Source organism: Strix uralensis, chromosome 2 (assembly GCF_047716275.1).
Source record: "Strix uralensis isolate ZFMK-TIS-50842 chromosome 2, bStrUra1, whole genome shotgun sequence".
NCBI lineage: Eukaryota > Metazoa > Chordata > Aves > Strigiformes > Strigidae > Strix > Strix uralensis.
The window spans coordinates 104553115-104571514 of NC_133973.1; the positions used below are offsets into that span (position 1 = coordinate 104553115).

General features: G+C 41.8%; 1 protein-coding gene across 7 annotated transcripts in view; it reads right to left on the reverse strand.

The window, feature by feature from the left end:
- Nucleotides 1-18400, reverse strand: part of ENOX1 (ecto-NOX disulfide-thiol exchanger 1) — a 383297-nt gene that overhangs the window by 16094 nt on the left and 348803 nt on the right. For all 7 annotated transcript variants that reach the window (XM_074859609.1, XM_074859613.1, XM_074859612.1 and 4 more), the window contains 2 exons: nt 13064-13171; nt 8292-8348 (listed from right to left, as the gene is read on the reverse strand). In XM_074859609.1, coding sequence (XP_074715710.1) covers nt 8292-8348; nt 13064-13171 — 165 coding nt within the window. The remainder of the gene's footprint in view (nt 1-8291; nt 8349-13063; nt 13172-18400) is intronic.

An 18400-nucleotide genomic window follows, 5' to 3' on the forward strand; every position in this document is an offset into this window, starting at 1 on the left:
GAGTTTAGGCAACTAGCAATAATCTGAAAATGCTTTTCTCATTGAAACTATCTCTTTATATTGTTCTCATTGTATTTGAACACATCTATTTTATGGGAATGTACATATGCAAAATACAGATGACTAATATGAAAGTTATTTCATGCTTATTTTTAAAAGTATAATCAGGTTGCTTCATTTTCTAAAGCTGGATTTATGTGTAGGTTCCTGATGACTTAACACAGATGTTTTATGTGATGTGAAGGTGGTTGTTTTGCAAGGAAAAAGGTAATTGTCATTTTGCACACTTTGTGTTAGGGAATTGCAGCAAACCAATGGCTGGCTGAACAAAAGCATCGCCTGCCCACCAGCTCTGCTGAAGTCATTGTAGGAGGGGATACTTTGTGTTTAGTTGAGACTGATAACTTGTGAAACCCCTTTGACATGGTCTTTAACACAAATAGTGCTCTAGAAATCTCCTCAAGAATGATGCACTTCTAAAAAAAAATTTAAAGACAGAAAAAAAAGGCAATTTGCTTCCCTTCCGGAACGTGCAGAATTGTTTTGAAAATATCTTTGTTGAAATAAAAGGAAGTAATTGAGGGGAAAAAAATCCAACCTTAAATGTTTTATGAGAGTGAATGGTTTTCAGCAAGGATCTGTACTTGAAAGATATTAATTTTAGGTATCTGAAAACCCAGGTCAACCAGACTCATATTCACAGGAATCTCCACATCTGAATATATGAAAAGTACTTGAAAAAAACATTTTGGAGCTCTCATTCCTTTGGATTAGATCTTGATTAGGATGATGAACCCTTCCTGAGGAGAAAGACTCAGGGGTGTTGGTTGACCAGAAGCTCAACATGACCCAGCAGCCCAGAAAGCCAACTGTATCCTGGGCCACATCAAGAGAAGTGTGGCCAGCAGGTCGAGAGAGGTGATTCACCCCCTCTACTCCATTCTCGCGATACCCCACCTGGAGTGCTGTGTCCAGCTCTGGGACCCCCAGCATAAGAAGGACATGGACCTGTTGGAGTAAGTCCAGAGAAGGGCCAAGGCTGAAGCACCTCTCCTATAAGGACAATTGGGGTTGTTCAGCCTGGAGAAGAGAAGGCTCCAGGAAGACCTTATAGCAGCCTTCCAGTACTTCCAGACTCCAGGGGTCCTACAAGAAAGCTGGAGAGGGACTTTTTACAAGCACATGTAGTGATAAGAAAAAAGGGTAACGGTTTTAAACCAAAAGAGGGCAGATTTAGATTAGGTGTAAGGAAGAAGTTCTTCACTGTGAGAGTGGTGAGGCACTGGAACATGTTGCCCAGACAAGTTGTGGATGCCCCCTCCTTGGAAATGTTAAAGGCCAGGTTGGATGGGGCTTTGAGCAACCTGGTCTAGTGGAAGGTGTCCCTGCCCATGGCAGGGGGGTTGGACTAGATGATCTTTAAGGTCTCTTCCAACAGAAACCATTCTATGATTCTATGAAGAGTGTCTCCTGGGGATACTGAAGTTTCTTTCTCACTTCTGTCACTTTTTGCTGTCTATTACTTGAAGGACTTTAGCAGGTTGGAGGGAGTGTGAATGTGGTGTACAACGCCCAGGACTGCAGTAGAAGGCTTGTGGCTGAAGCAGAGGTGGCCCATCATCCTTCAGGTGGTTGCGGGGGAGCCTGAGTGCTCTGACAAGCCAATCTGCCTTGTACACTGTGTGGGTTAAGCACACAGCTGCATATGTATAAGGCTGAATGTTATTCCCCACTAGAAATGACGAGATGACTCCTGTATACGTGTGCAGTATAAATACTTGGGGAAAATGCTTTGGGATGAAAGGCTGCACATAATGATCAGGTATTATTAAAATGTCAGGTAGCTCTGGGCATTGAAGAACTGTCTCCCTGTGGAGCTCACATGAAATTTAAAGTCAAAAAACTTTTGTGATTTGCTGAGTGGGTGGCTGAATGGGTTTTATCATTGTGTCTCAGAGTTCTCTCTTCTCCTCCCTCAGATGACAGGAATTCACTCCAATCAAAAGCCAAGTTACGATGTCACTTTGACACTTTTAATTAGGGACAAGGGAAGTGGTGTGATTTCTTGCTGCACATTAACGAAGGGGTTATTGCTACAGCTCAGATCTGCTTCAGGTAGCACACTCTGTGTCAGAATATACCTTGGTCTACTGTAGCCATTTGCTCCCCACAGGGTTAGGTAGTGGTGAAACTGCAGAGACTGTGATTCAGCCAGCTGAGAGAGATCTGCACTGCGTTAATGAAACTCTCTTGCTGTCCTCTAACATGCTGAGCCAGGGCTGGGACGGCGAAGGGGGGAACTGAGGGGAACTTGATCTATCAGTGTGTAAGAACTTCTGAAGGCTGAGCAGGCTCTTTGATAATATGGTCCTAAACAGCCAGTTAAACTCCTGTTATTTTTCAGGCCTTGTGGTATTGAATTCATGAGGTGGTCATTCCTCATGCTTGCTGTGGTAAGTAGGAAAGCTGCTGATCTTCAAACGGTCATAGCTGCGTGAATTTATCATACTCCACATGCCTTAAATTGATGGAAATGTGCAGAAATGAGTGATAGAAGGACTACAAATAAATGCATGGAATGGAAAAGGCAGGGAGTAGAAAGAGGCATGGCCACTCCTCACCCCCTGGTCCTGGCTCCACCAGGACAGAAGAACCTGAATACAGACAGTAAATGGGTCCCTGTAATCCCTGGGGACTTTATGCCCCACTCCAATTAGGGTACAGGGTCCTTGCACCTTCTTCTAACAACGTAACATCTCCATGATGAGAAATCAAACACCACATCTCTCTTCAGGGGGCAGTCCTCATCCCTGCACTGCACCATTACTCCTGCAGGTTCTTTTTAGACAGCTAACTTCATTTGTTAAATGAATTAGTTGACTGAACATGATCTTGCAAAGGGGAGCAGTTACAAAAGAGGAGCTGGAGAGTGCACATAGCCCATGCTGGTTTTGGGCAATGCAGCTTTGAATATTGTCAGGTGGAGGAGAGAACCAAACCCCAACTTCTGGCACCCCTTGTAGGGGACATCAGCCCTGAGCTCTTTGGTATGGTAAGGCTGCCATCACTCTCTCCCTATCCTCAAACACCCCCAGCTGTCATCACCTCACTTTTTGTGGCGTCCACTCGCTCCCGTGTGCTCCAGAAATGCCTGCTGCAAGGCCAGATGACCCCAGCAAAGCCGATGAAACTACTCAGTGATTCAATATCAGCTTTCTGAGGCTGAGGTTCACAGCTTACAAACTTGGGAAGCTCAGATAGAAAAGAAACACACATTTCCTGATGTGTGGAAGCCCTGCACCGGGGTTTTCTGGCCTGTAACGTTCTGTGAAGAGCAAGCCTTTTGAAGAGTGGGATAGCCAGGAAATGGCTGTTGCGCTCACAAGGAAGTGAAGCAAAAGCATCAGCAGCAGTCACTTGGGATCTTCATCAATAAAGGTGATCAACTTTTGTCCTGTAGTCCCAAACTACTGGGACGATTTGAGCAGGCATTGCACCCTTCTAGCCTCTCCTCTCCTCTCCTCTCCTCTCCTCTCCTCTCCTCTCCTCTCCTCTCCTCTCCTCTCCTCTCCTCTCCTCTCCTCTCCTCTCCTCTCCTCTCCTCTCCTCTCCTCTCCTCTCCTCTCCTCTCCTCTCCTCTCCTCTCCTCTCCTCTCCTCTCCTCTCCTCTCCTCTCCTCTCCTCTCTCCTCTCCTCTCCTCTCCTCTCTCCTCTCCTCTCCTCTCTCCTCTCCCTGTGTTCAAGGGCCTTTTTCATCTCACCTGGTTTGATGTGAGGCAGTCACACAGCACAGAGGTGCCCCATCCTATGGCAGGTGTGTACTAACACGTGCACTGACATGGGATGTTCACAGCAGGTACCCTTGGGTGCCTCCATTACAGGTTTGCATAGTGAAGTACAAGAACTGAACTCTGATGAGTGTGATGCAATTACAGACTTCCTCAAAAACTGAAGTGGGTTGGCTTTTTAAATCTTTGCTTGGCTTGTTGTAAAAATGAGCCTCATTTAAGAGCTGTCTTTACTTGTCTTTAGTAAAGCTCATCAGTGATCAACCATACTATGTGAAAAGAGAAGACTAGGGTGTAGTTAGGAATAACATTACTTTCAGTGTAGCATTTAGTGAGCAATTTAATAAAATGGTTTAAATATTTCACCCTGGGTATACTCCTCCTCTGAGTCAAGGATCATCTGGTAACTACTTGAAAAGCAGATACAGAGGGGAAAAATTAAAGGAAGAATCAACATCAAATCTAAGATGCTTGGTTCAACTTAAGAAATGCTCTGATAACAGCTTCAAGCATTCAAATAGAAAAAATGCATCCCTACTTAATATTATTGATTTCATGTCTGGAGAAAACCCCACAGAATACTGTGTCCAAGCTGCTGGAGATGCTAACTGGATGCAGACAGACGAATGAGGTCAAAGTCATTACTTTGTTCAAACAATGAAACTCAAACAGAAGAACAAGCTGGTAAAAAAATTTGTGGTGAAATCAGTTACACTCCCTGAAATATATTCATTTTATTGTGCCTCAGTGATAATGAAGTAAGGCTAAAAGTCTTTTGGTGAAATCCTGGCTTTTTAACCTGATGGGAATTTAATTATTGTCTTAAACATAGCCAGGACTTTACCATGCAATTGTAATCTGGGCATTCAAAATGCTTCTGTGACCATGACCCATCTCTTGCTTTGGTCTGAACTTGGAGGACTGATACTCTTGACTACCATTTTATGGCACTTTTACAAAGGGTAGGAGTTATTCACAGCAGCTATCTAAGGAAGGCAACAGCTGTCAAGGGAGAATGCCAAACTCCTGGGAGAAAATCACTGACTACTTCTGAAATGAGGCTTGTGTAAAAAACTATCCCTTTCTCCATTAACAATATAGAGATACAATGGGTGCTAACCTTCCCACCTCCAAAATAGGGATACATTCACCAAGGCTATATAGCTGTATTTGCATGCAGTGCCCTATGTATACTGAACTCAGCAGTGTGCAAAAGGAGATCTTTGATCAAAACACAGAATTAACCTATATACAAGAGGCTCCACAGAAAGCCACTGACAGAGTTAGCCACAAAACATGTGATTAACATTTTCAATTTGCAAAATGTTCTCTACTTGAGCACACCTCCCAAGCGAGATTTTTTTTTCACATTGGGACTAATCAGGTCCCAAGAGTCTGGGAACATCCTGGAAGAGGATTATATCTGAAATTATAATTGTCCATTGGCCATTATTTTCTCTTCAGTTAAGACAGAGATGTGAACTAAATATCATTATATGCAGCAATGAAGAGGAAATTAAAAGGGGGGCAGATTAGAAGCAAGAAGCAATCTTTTCCTAACCACAGGGCTGAAGGAAATGAATGCTCAGTGACAGCATCTCTGGCAGTCCTGGTGTTGAAGTCTCTGTTAACATCAGGCTGGGATCTCGGGTTCTATGTACCGCTTGAGCCTGACATTTGGCCTTTCCTGACACAGAGTATAGCTAGGAAATGTCAACAGCCATAACAAATATTACTGCATGTACGTGGCAAGTCACTCATGAAACACCCTCATGACTGTTTACAGAGCCTTGTAAGATGGTTTTGCTTTCTGGAAATAACAGATGTACTGGCAATACACTAAAATTTCTTCCCCCTCCCCGATTTGTGTGTGAACTGCCATGGCAGGGAGGGTAACATTGCAATTGCTCCAGACTCTGAGTTAACTGTGTTCAACTCTCCTGCAAAAACAAGAGAAAAAACTGAAGATTGGTCCATTTATAGGTTGGGCACTTTTCAGGAGGGATATTTTTCTTTTACCAAAGGTGTCCAGATCCTTGTTTCCCTTTCAGCATGGTCTCACATAATGGAAATGTAGAAGACACACCAGGATAGGTCTAAGTATATATTTTCATCTGTAACTGCTTTTGCTAAGAAAAATATTTCCAGGTTTTATTTTAAGAAACAATATTTTCTAATATAAAATATGATGCAGACCAGTGTCATCAGCAGAAAGCCCGAGGACTGCAGAAAATAATCTTTTTAAGATTACAGTATGGGCTTTCTTGATGTGTATGCAGTGTGCCTAAAGTTTCTACTGTCCTTTCTAGAAGCCTGATTTTCTGCAAAATAAGTAATCTAAATATGCCATAGTGTGACGATTAGATTGAGTGTTCAGTGTATAGACATAAGTTACCATTTTTCCTTACCAACACTTCCCACTATTGCTCTGCATGTAAAGGTATTTCATTTGCCGAATTCAACCTGTCAACTGTAACAAATATGTCCAAATCCCATTATATGCATCACAGTTCACTAACAATCACGTAGGAGCCACCAAGTCCTTTTCTCTTTGATCATTCCAGATTTGCACACTGGCCAAGGGCAACAACGAGGAAGTCTGCTGAGAACAGATGTGGAGAGACAATTTCCAAGGCAAAACACCTGAGCACTACATACCTGATATAAATGACAATTGTTTAAAAGGTACCTCAACTTCTATTTTACAAAGTTCATTATCGCGGCAAATACGTTAACATCAGTTCTCTCCCCTTATTTCTCTATTTCCATTTGTGCTGCTGTGCTTTCTCTGATTACATGGTGGCATAATTGTTGAATACATGGCTACAACTGTGACCCAATAATTGTAACTGTCTGGTCTCCCTCTTCACCATTAGTTTAGGTATTCACTTTTCTTTGGAGTCTAATATTGCTATGAGATCATCATGGGAAGAGCTCATGGAAAAGGAAGGCAGAAAATAGAGTTCCTATCCTATGGAAAATTTTGGCATTTGAACAATTCCTACAATTACAAACTGGAACAAGATAGTACATTTTGAAAAAAATTTACCATTAACCAAAGATTCTGAAATGTTTTGTTTCAGATATCTGGGAATGATGCACTGAAACACTCTGTTTACACAATTGAAATGTTTCATTTTAATGTTATTTCAACCTTTATATTATATAAAAGTAAAACTTTTAGGCTCTTCTGTTTCATCCAGTTACATGATAAAAGTTGAAGCATTTAGGCAATTTTCCTTTAAAACATTTCAATCCTGCAAAACATTGTTTCATCCACATTTTTGGAAAGGAAGCAAGTTCCTTTAGAAAGTTTCTAAGTCTTAAATTTCTAAAGTCCTTTAGGAAACCTGCAACCAGCTGCTGTACAAAGACAAGTTTTTAGGTAGCAAATGTGAGCATTTCAAGATCATCGGTGGATTAATGTCTTTATTTTGGTTTGCAAACAGAATCTTTCAAAGGGGCAATGAGACGCTGTGCAGACAGACTGCAATTGCAGATTTGTTGGAGCTATCAGACAATATTGAATGTCTCCTGTCTAAATGCTGAGAGCTATGAGGTTCTATTGACTTCACTGCGGAAATAGACCACAATGAATGAGATCCAGGAAAGGATTAAAAAAGAGGACATTTCCTTATCACAAAGCAGTCCACAAAATTTGAGCCTTCCATTCAGGATTAAACTAAAACTGCTTTCCTGGCTGTGCCATTAGACAACACATTGACTAAAATAGATGTTAAATTATATTAGTGTTCAGACTGTTGCTAGTTCTCTTGGCTAGGAGGAAGATATCGTATATAATCAGTTTTAATTTTCATATGTTTATGACAAAGCACAAAGCTGCACTGTTTGGATGACAAACATAGCAGGCAAGTTTTCCTTTTTTCTCTCTCCCCTTATCCAAATTGCTGTTTTGACTGCAATCATTAAGGGAAAAACAGAAGCATTTTTTTTGGCAGCAGGTTTTAAAAAACATGACCTTAAGAGGTCCTTTAATGATTCTGGACAAAATAATGACTCAATGAATTAATTTAGTCCTCTTGTGCAAATTAACTGTTTCCAAATTATACACGTATACAAATCACTTCACTCAGAACTGAAATACGGCCAAACTTGCTCAGCTGCAAGGTGGCAGCCACAGAGACAAACGGTGTAACTTTGTAGCTTGAGTAATCCTGGACAGGACACTAAGGCAAAGCATTTCTCTTGCAGTCGTTTCCATGGTATCTTTAACACCCACATACAGCAAGTAGGACATTGGTTGTTAAAGTCTCATCCAAATAAATCCTACAAAGTAAATTGCATGGAACCCAATTTATCTACCTCGAAATGAAGTTTGCTGGGATTTGAACCTGTGGCTTCATGAAAAAAAACAGGCACTTCAAACCTGATGTGCAAATCATTCAGCCATTCTATCAGCTTTAAGACATAAATAATAAATTTGAGACCATATGCATGCATATATATATCTATCTACATGTATACATAGATATCTGTACCTACATTTGCCTGAGATTCATCATGCCCATTGATTTCTGCTAATTCCTTGGCGCTTTTTAACTGCAAAGAGTGAACAAAAAAAACAAAACAGAACAAAACAAGCACATTACTTGAGTATTTCACACAGTTATCTTTGATTTATTTGAAGGAGCATTTTATAAAGCTTCCAATGAGAAAAACAGATGGAGCATATAATTCTAATGAGTTTTTGCTCAAACCATTTTGAAACCAACATACTTAAGGCTTGATAGGTTGGCAAAAAAAAAAAAAAAAAAGGAAAATAATAAGACTGGGTCATTATTTTTTAAATAATAAGATTAGAAAGTAGTTTCAAGGCATAAAAAGTGTAGAGAATTGGCTCTCAAGAATAATAAACGATTTCATTTCCCATTCTTGTTGCTATTAATTTAAACTTCACAATATTTGCAAGTTGCCACTAGCTAAATAGTGTTTTGCTAATGATTACTTTTGAATGATATATTTTGAGCTGTTTAAGATGCCATATTGCTACTGTACGTTTCCTTCCTGAGAAAGCATCTAAGTAAATGACATGGCTCCTGGGTATGATGGAAAAGGAAGTGAAGAACAGCTCTTTTATTTAACCAGTGGCAGGAAGAACTGAGCAGATGCTGTCAATTCCAAATATATGATCTAAACCAAACTCTTTATTTTTCCTCCTGAATTAGCTTTTTGGGGAAAATCTAGGAATACATTGGGGATTGTAAAAATCACTCCCAAGAGATTTAAGGAATGTCCTAGCTCATGTCTCGAGCCACAGTGAAATATGCAGTTGTTCATCCTGTGATTGAGCAAACACAGAAAGGAGGAGACACTGCAGCTCTCCTGAGCATATAAGCCCTGGAGGTTTGTACACTTAAATGATGCGCTCAGAACCACTTAATCTTTATGTAAATCTTTGAAGAGTCATGCTTTTATTCTAACTTAACTCAGAGTAGATGTCTGGGGTAGGAGGAGATGGGGAACAATAAACAGAACCTTCCTATGCATTCCTTGTTTTTGCCAAAGAAGCTGGGGTTGATGTAACTGTTAATATGTTACAGCTGTGATCCTGAATGACAACAGTCCTAAAATCCAGGTGAAATGGAACACTATTACGTTTCAATTAGGTGTCTGACTCAGAAGCATTGGTGGACTACCACCCTAGAGCGGCTAGGTTACCTCCATCATCTTTTTGCCATGTGGTAGCAACAACTAAACTGTGTGTGAGTCAGTTCTCAGCTTCTCAGTTTCCAGTCTGACAATTAAGGTAAGCAGGCCATGGTCTCTGTGTACCTTATTATGCAGGGCTGTAAACTGCACCAGTTCAGGAACTGGTGCAGGCTCAAGCCACTAAACCAGTCCTGACAGAGAGGGAAGGGGGCAGCAATCACTGATAAAGTAGTATAAAGAATAGTTGAAGACTGCAAAATCATCAGGTCTCCTGGTTCAATTCACTGATGCTCATCTTTCAATACCCTTGAAAAGTCTGCAATTTATACTAACAGCAGAGTGATGCATTTCCAATGAATGCAACATGTTTTCCCTAAACTGAAAAAATAACCACCTTGTGAAACCACCCCACCCTGAGGATAGATGGTAGGAACGAGCTGAGATGGCTACTTCCAGCCAAGCACCAGAATTAGGTATTTCTGCATCATGATGTGACTGAAAGAGCCATTTTCTGATTCTCCATTATAGAAATTCACCTCACGAGAGCAGTCTTGTTGAGTTCAGCTGAATTACTCATCTGAATACGAGGTCAGAAGAGCGTGCTTGGGTATGTAAAACTGCTCTGCACACTAATGTCACGTCCTGAACGTTCAAGGAGTGCAGTTCATTACTTATCTTTCACCTTTCCTTTTCCAGGTTGATAAAGTGCTGTCACCCCTTGGTGACTGCCAGCTCCTTGGGCAATGCTCCCTGCATCCGTTCTGCTGGTGACATACCACTCCCCCACCAGCCACATCTGCATTTGATGGGAGAGTGGGCTCAGCCTCTAGCCTACATTGATCTGGCAGGCTTTCACCCCACCGTGGTTTCCCACCATCATTGCTCTGGCACTGTTCCACTGGTTAATCTAATGCAGACATGATTCTTGAGCCTTTCCATGTCTTTTATTGCATGCCAAGCTCTGTAAAGGATGCCAGAGCTCAGGCTTCCACATCTACACTAGGACCACTGCAGCAGGAGGTGGAGGTGAACCAGTGGAGTTAATGGTGGAAAACTTATGGGTAGAAAATGTGCAGCTGCATTCCCACAAGCTAAAGGGGTAAAGTCCCTCTTTTTTCCAATATTGTTTTTTTCTAAATTAAAATATAAATTATATTCTTCTTTCACATCCCAAATAGTGAAATGTTGTAATAGGAACCTCAGAAAAACACAATATTGGAAAAACAGGACTTGCCTTGCCTCGTAGGCCGGTTCCATCACAGGTTGGTGGTGAGTGTGATGTTACCAGCAGAGAGTATGCTGAGGCAACACACTGAACTAGTGCCAGTAATAACCAAGGGCCTACCTGAAAGGAAGGGAGAAGGGTTGAAGAGTTAGAACTCTCTGATATGTGTAATGCCATGGTGGGGTAGGTCTAACTCAAACCAGTGGTCATGAATCCCTCTGACAACCAGAGCTGGTGGCCACAGGCCAGATCTGTTCCAGAAGCCTTTTGGCTACAGTAATGCAATATGGTGCACAAGCAAATGGGACCTCTCCCAGCAGGACGTCCCAGCCAGGATGCGGCTGGGTTGGTGTAACTGGATCAGCACGAGATGTGCTGAGCCAGCAGACGTGCTCAGACACAGCTGCACCTCTCTGTGCAAACATGCCTGTGGTGAGGCAAGGCAGGATCCTTCTGCCAGCTTGAGATGAAAAGGCAGATTTTAGCGAACGTATCACAAAAACAAGCCATATAATCGAGGCGGGAGCCTGGTGCTATTTATTTTTGAAAGAAATATTCGTATTTACTTGACTCCGCCAGATGATTTTCAATACCCATTGTGGGTAAAACACACAGATGAGCTGTGGTGCTTGTAAAGGAAAGCTGTGAGCCTTGGCAAGTGGGGGTCATTACTGCTAGGGCTTCTGTTGTTCTGGAAAGTTTTGGAACTGGTTCAGGGTTGTTGGAGAAGTACACCAGCTGCATAGCACTCCTTAGGAATTCTGGCTACTTACAGTCTTGGCCTTAGGCATGTTTCAGAGCTAATTCTCAAGAGAAATGCAGATCCATCCTGCCTTTCTTCCAGCTACTGTTTTGTCTGTCTGCCTAGCATGAGTGCACATTTGATTTGCAATTAGGAGGAGTCTGCAGAGATTCCAAAGTCTGCCCTGGTGGTCTCTACTGGGGCCTAGCATTGTAAGATCTTCCTATATGTTTTTGCAGCATTTAATTGCTACCAAGATGTAAAATAACTTCATGCAATTTCATTTTTTTCTTTTTAAAGTATCTTATAATGCTATATCTTGAATGTCATGTAAAAATGGAAATGAGATGCAATTAACTCAAGAGATCCGGTGGATTCTGTGTTTATAAAGATTCTGTCGTTACCACTTCCATTCTTCCTCATAGCATTTTGTGTTATACAGTCTTGCATCAGCTCTCATTTAGAAGGTTATCTCTGTAACCATAAGTGCTAAGAACGTGTATCTGAACATAAAAGCTTTATTTTTTCCGGAGTCTAAATTATTCATTTCTAGAATATATTTGTCACTAGATAGGTTCAAAGACAAATGTTAAATGTGGAACAATGTCACAACTTTCATAATGAGCATTAAAAAAATCTGAAATAAGCATAATTTGCTTTTCCTAATACGTACATTAAATGTATAAATCTGTGTGCAGACATATTCAGACATACACGCTGAAAAATCCTGAACATAAGAATCATCAGCATTTTGAATCTCTGTCATCTAAGCAATTCAGATCCCACAGCCTTGAAACTGCAAATACTTAACCAAGTCACTAAACACTTTAGCTCAAAGTTTATATAGAAAGGATTAAAATAAGGTCTCAAAGCAGAGACCTGTGCAGCACAGGTGGGGATTTGTGATTTCAGTGTGTCCAGGCCAACATGGTCTATACAGACAACATGTATTTGTGCACGCTGTGCTTGCACACAATGCACTGTTTCATCTTCAGTTTTACAGATTTAGCACCAGATTTTCTTTTTGCTGTGTAACTATCCATCTTACCGTGCTTTAAAACAATACTATCAAATATACTTCTTAGTGTCACAGAACAACCCAGTATCAAAGAAGATGTGATAATCAGATTTATAGAGGTTTTCTTCTCACTGCTTAAATAAGTGCATTGATAACTACTTTTTAAATGCCATTATGTTAAAGTTTTTTGTATACTCATATCTGCATGAATAACACAGGAGATGCCAAGCTCTTTTTTTTCAATACTATTCTTAAAAGAAAGAGCTGTTTTGTTTCAGATATATTTAACTCTCCCAACATTTTTTTAAAATTCAGAGTGAAAACACACATCACTGATATCTATGTAGAATAACGTAAGAGGAAATGTTACTCAAGCCTTGAAATTCAATATTGAATACTATAAAATAATGGTCCCTTTTCACTCTGTTTTCTCAAACTCTGCAGTAGCCTCAGCTGTGTTCACAAATGCTAATCAGAGCAGACACACAGGCCACATAAGGTTATGCCTTGCTCACAGCATATTCTGCGGTCAGACTCCTATGGATTTTGGAGGTGAAGCCATGAGTCCTCTGTCCTCTTAGCATGCCTAAGCCAGCATTTTTCCCACCAGAAACACTCACCTGTTCCTGCAGGACTTTAAGCATCGCTTGTGTATGTGTTTGCTCTTCCTTAGCTTGCTCCAGTTCAGATTTTTTGTTATTTAATTCTTCCTGTATGCTCAGCAATTGCTGCACAAACAAAAGAAGTTTCTGGTTAGCATCATTTGGATCCAAAGCGGCTTTAAATCCTCAGTTTGATAAATCCTCATTTCAAACAATGCTCTGCAGTCTGCTCCTACATATATTATTGTTGCATAATCTGCTGTGTCTAAATGGACCAGAGGTAAATTATTTTCATCTGCATCTCCTTCTGCAGCAGTGCTCCACAAGTAATGCATCTGCTAATGTCTGTTAAGCTATTTGTTACATTAAAGTAGAAACTCCTGGTACAGTATATCACCCGCAGAGCGACTGTCACATTCATCTGAACCAAAATCTTATTTGTAGAAGTATATGCGGTGGTTTTAATAACACTGGGGTAAACACTATGGTACATAAATAATTTAAATGCATGGCCCTTTAATATAATTAGTCATTGGCCCACAGCCATTTTCATTCTATGCAAAGCAATATTCTGGAAAGCTTTTGCACTGAGTTGCCAAGAAGACAAAAGCTTTCCTTTTTTTCCCGTGTGCTGTGAAATTTTATTAGATCAGGAAGACTGACGCCCTACAATCAATATATCAGCCAGGAAGACTGCTGATCTGAACTGTCAAAACACAAAGCTATGACCGAAGTCTATTTTTATGAAGAGAATTCTGGGATGTAGGGACATCTTTAAAAGCCCACGTCCCCTGATCTTGGCTAGCTTTAGGTTCTGCATAGATTTATTGTGACTGTCAAGAGCAGGTCAGTAGATTTAGTTAATTCTGAAAATATTTTTTTTTTATGTGATGTGATGAATGTTAGACACTGATGAAGAGCAAGAGGAGACAAACATGAGATTAAAAAGGAGTTTATGGTGACTTCCCTTAGTCATCAAGAAAGGAAACTGATTTTCAGCAACATATTGCTGGGGCAACATATTGCAACATAAGCACACTCCTTTTTAAGGACTACTCGAACAAGGAATTGCTTTATTAACTTGCTTACTGATCTAACAATGTATCTAAGTATCTAAAGCTTAGCTTATGGTTGTGCTTAGGACTGGTAACTCTGATTCAAACCAATGTTGCACATGCTCAGCATCTTGGTAAGTTACAGATAGCAAACCTAGAAATCATCTCTGGCCTTGTTCTACTGCACTGGAAGTCCCACGCATCAAAAGACCTGGTGCCAGTATTGTTTTCAGAGCTGCTGGGAAACAGATGACAGTTCAGGGACTGATGGAGTTATTGGCAGTGTATTCTTGTTGGAAGTGAACACCAGTATGATGGATTAATTCAGCCACTGAAGTAAAAATACATGTGGGTATATGTCTGATTATATCTCACACACTCTACAGTCCAGCAGGGTTAGCTTTTTGATGGATCTCATCACCTGGACTACTCCCTGGGAGCTTTCAAGAGACACTCAGGTATGTGTATTCACACTACCACAGCCCAAGAGCATTTCAAATCTCAAGATTTTACACGAAATAACAAGGTCTGTTCCACTGAGGCTCTTGCCCAACCAACTTTTGTCTGGGAAGCTCTACTTCAGCATTTCCTGAACAGGGATGGATTACCACCTCAGGCCTGTGTTCATCTTGCCTGTTGGGTACTTGTCCTGGTTTCAGCCAGGATAGAGTTAACTTTCCTTGGGCTGAGAGGGAGCACAGCTAGAGGCCCGGGTCGGATCAATCACTGGAGTATTCCATATCATGTGATGTTATGCTTGGTGTATAAAGGAGGCAGGTGCTCTCTCATTTCTGCTTCCGGTTGGCGTGCGGTGGGATCTTTGGTATGGTCAGGATTGCTGCTGGGGGTGGGCTGAGTACCGGTCGCTGGGTGGTGAGCAACTGCACTGTGTATTACCTGTTTGGACTTCCTATTGTTACTGTTGTTTTGTTACTATCACTAAACTGGGTTTTTTTTATTCAACCTATGAATTCTTCTTTTTTTGTCCCTCCCCTATCTCACCAGGGAGGTGTGTGTGTGTGGGGGGAAAGTAAGCGACTGGCTGCATGGTGATTGGCTACCAGCCAAGTTCAAATCATGACAGTACTACTCCCTACATTTTCAGAAGATACATTGAATTTGTGTATACTGCCGTATGTCATACACTGATACCCACGCAGGTCCTTAGCACAGATATAGCTTTCCAGACATTTCATAATTTTTCAGCCAAGAATGGACCGTTAGGTGACCTCATATAACTTCCTGTTATTACAGACCATTAAGCTTCACCCAGAATAGATCTAGCTGATGTCTGCAATTTAGAAAGGACGGACTCCAATCCTTGGAAGAGAAGCAGAACATACAAGCCACCAGAGAGATAGCATAAGCCCTTTCAAGGGTCACTAGCTGAGACACCTGAGGTTTGGTAAGCAGATGTGTCACCTAATAAGGGCTGGTGAAATGTCCTCTCCTCAGCTGCAACCTGCTTGAATTTACACACCTGAACATGGTAAAGGCTGTTAAGAGAAAAGAGTCTTTGCTCCTCATCCCAGAGTCTTCTCTGAGCCGTTATGTCCCACCAGCATGGCCAGTCTCTGATGCTTCAAAGGGAGGAGCCAAAACAAATGAAATGATCCTCACACAAATCATGGAATCATAGAATTGTAGAATGGTTTGGGTTGGAAGGGACCTTAAAGATCATCTAGTTCCAATCCCCCTGCCATAGGCAGGGACACCTTCCACTACATCAGGTTGCTTAAAGCCCCGACCAACCTGGCCTTGAACACTTCCAGGGAAGGGGCATCCACAGCTTCTCTGGGCAACCTGTGCCAGTGTCTTACCACCCTCATTGTGAAGAACTTCTTTCTTACACATAATCTAAATCTACCCTCTTTCAGTGTAAAATCATTACCCCTCATCCTATCTCTATACTCCCTGATCAGGAGTCCCTCCCCATCTTTCCTGTAGGCCCCCTTTAAGTACTGGAAGGCTGCTGTAATATCTGCCTGGAAGCTTCTTTTCTCCAGGCTGAACAACCCCAACTGTCTCAGCCTGTCTTCATAGGCCAGCCCCCTGATCATCTTCGTGGCCCTCCTCTGTACCTGCTCCCACAGGTCCATGTTCTTCTTATGCTGGGGGCCCCGGAGCTGGATGCAGTACTCCAGGTGGGGTCTCACAAGAGGGGAGTAGAGGGGAAGAATCACCTCCCTCGACCTGCTGGCCATGCTTCTCTTGATGCAGCCAAGGATATGGTTGGCTTTCTGGGCTGTGAGTGTACATTTCTGGCTAGCCAGGTATGCATCTAGCCAATTATGTATGAGGGAAGGGAAGCCATTCTTTTCATGACCAGGCAATCAGCTGCAACCTTGAAGCATGGGATTTGATCACTGTCATTGTCTCATTGCAGTGCTACAAGTATTAGGGAGTCTGATTTGCTCCACAGGCTCTGAAGGAAGTGAATAGCCATGCATATCCAAGGAGAACATCACCACCATCCAGACTGCACCTTCCTCCTGGTTCAGGGATTTTACTCCAGCTTCTGTGAGAAACCCTAGAGCCCATCCTTCTGAACAATATAAACTCCCACCTGGAAGATCCCAAGTGTGTTTTCAGTCCATCTCTGTCCCTGAAAAACCTTTTGACTACTGAATGACCGTTACAAATGGAAAACCAAGTTTCACTTACAGGTTGAACTTGTTACACTTCCACCAGAACTGAAATCTCCTTCCCCATACTACCCACCCCCTCCCCATGGTTCTTCCATGGCCATGTTTTACATACCGCAGATCAGCTCACAAACTTCCACTGTTTCATTTTCACATCTCCCACTGCGATCTCCTACTGTGATTTAGTCTAATTATATTCCTCTTCCTTTGATCCTGACTTTTTCTGTTTTGTGTTTGAGGCAATTTTTCCAAAACTGTCCGAGCATGGGAGGAAGTGTTGTGGAAGACACTCTCTGAGAGCATGAGAGAGAGATGCTCCCTGATCCTCACCTTTGTACTTGGCTCTGGAGTAGCCAGGGACAGGAATCCCAGGAAAATACCCAACATGTTCAGTTTCCCCAGGGTAAGAGAGTGCGTATTCTGGTTGCAGTATGAGCTGCAAAGGACTTGATATGAGATAAAATGTTCCAGCAGTCTTAATGGTTAAACTGTCAACTAGTGCAGGCTTACTGTGTGTGCATATGCTCATATTTTCAAAGACAAATAGGTCCTGTTTTCATGGGGGTGGAAAACAGAGCATCTGTAACTAAGGTACCATGTTCCCAGGTTTTTCATTCACAGAACTGGGACCTTCCCATCCAACCCCCCAGGATGTCAGAATTGTTTAAACCTTGTAGCCATCCCCTGGGGGTTTAGCTTTTTTTCTTTTTCTCTCACTCATATTTATCTCTAAAAGCTGCGGAACCTGCTAATTTTGCATGGGTCAGGTTCTGAGATTTCTTCTTCCTGAGTGGCTGATGCCACCACCAAGAAGTTGTAACAAGGAGTTATACCTGCCAAACAGCATATTTTTCCATTTCAGTCTCATTTTGGAAAAAGAAGAAATAGATTTCACTGAAAAAAATATCAGCCTAAGACAGATGAACAGCCTGAAAAATTTCAGCACAAACACGTGATGCTTGACAAAATTAGAAGCAAATGGGAAGAGGATCTTACACTGACAGGAATGAGGCAAGTTTTGTAACAGGGACTGCTGTCATGCCTGCTTATAAACAGACAGCCTCTCCATAAAGATTGTAATGAATGATGCCAAGACGATGGTATTTAATTATTCAGAATTATTTCTTTTTCACATAAAAGTGCTTATTAAAAATTGATCCTATAGATATCTCTTCTGCCCTTCAGATTGCTTGCAAGTATATACCACAATCAATTAAAATAAAATAAAAAAATTGTTCCTTTTGGTTTTAATGTTTGTGCTGTCTGATACTGTTCCACCTACTTTGCCATCTCATCCAGCTTTTCTGCCAGAGCTTCTCCCGTGCCCACCCGCCCACGCAGCATTTGCTCTCCTGCCTCCCACCTGTTATATACTGCTGGCTTGTCTCACAGCTACTGCCAGCACAGCTATCAAAGTGTCCCTTCCTTCAAACTCGTCTCACCTCTCTGGCCATTTCCTTTAAGCCCTGATATCTCCAACTTTGTGGCACAGCCATGGCATTCAGACAGCAGTTCCCCAGTTTCCTCAGGCAAAGGAGTGACTTCTTGGTTACACAGCCAGAAAATACCTGGCTTGTTCTTCTGTTGCCTTCCAGTGGTCCTCAGTGTGCAATTCTTCAGGTGTCTGAGGGTCCACTGCAAGTTATGCAAGGGTC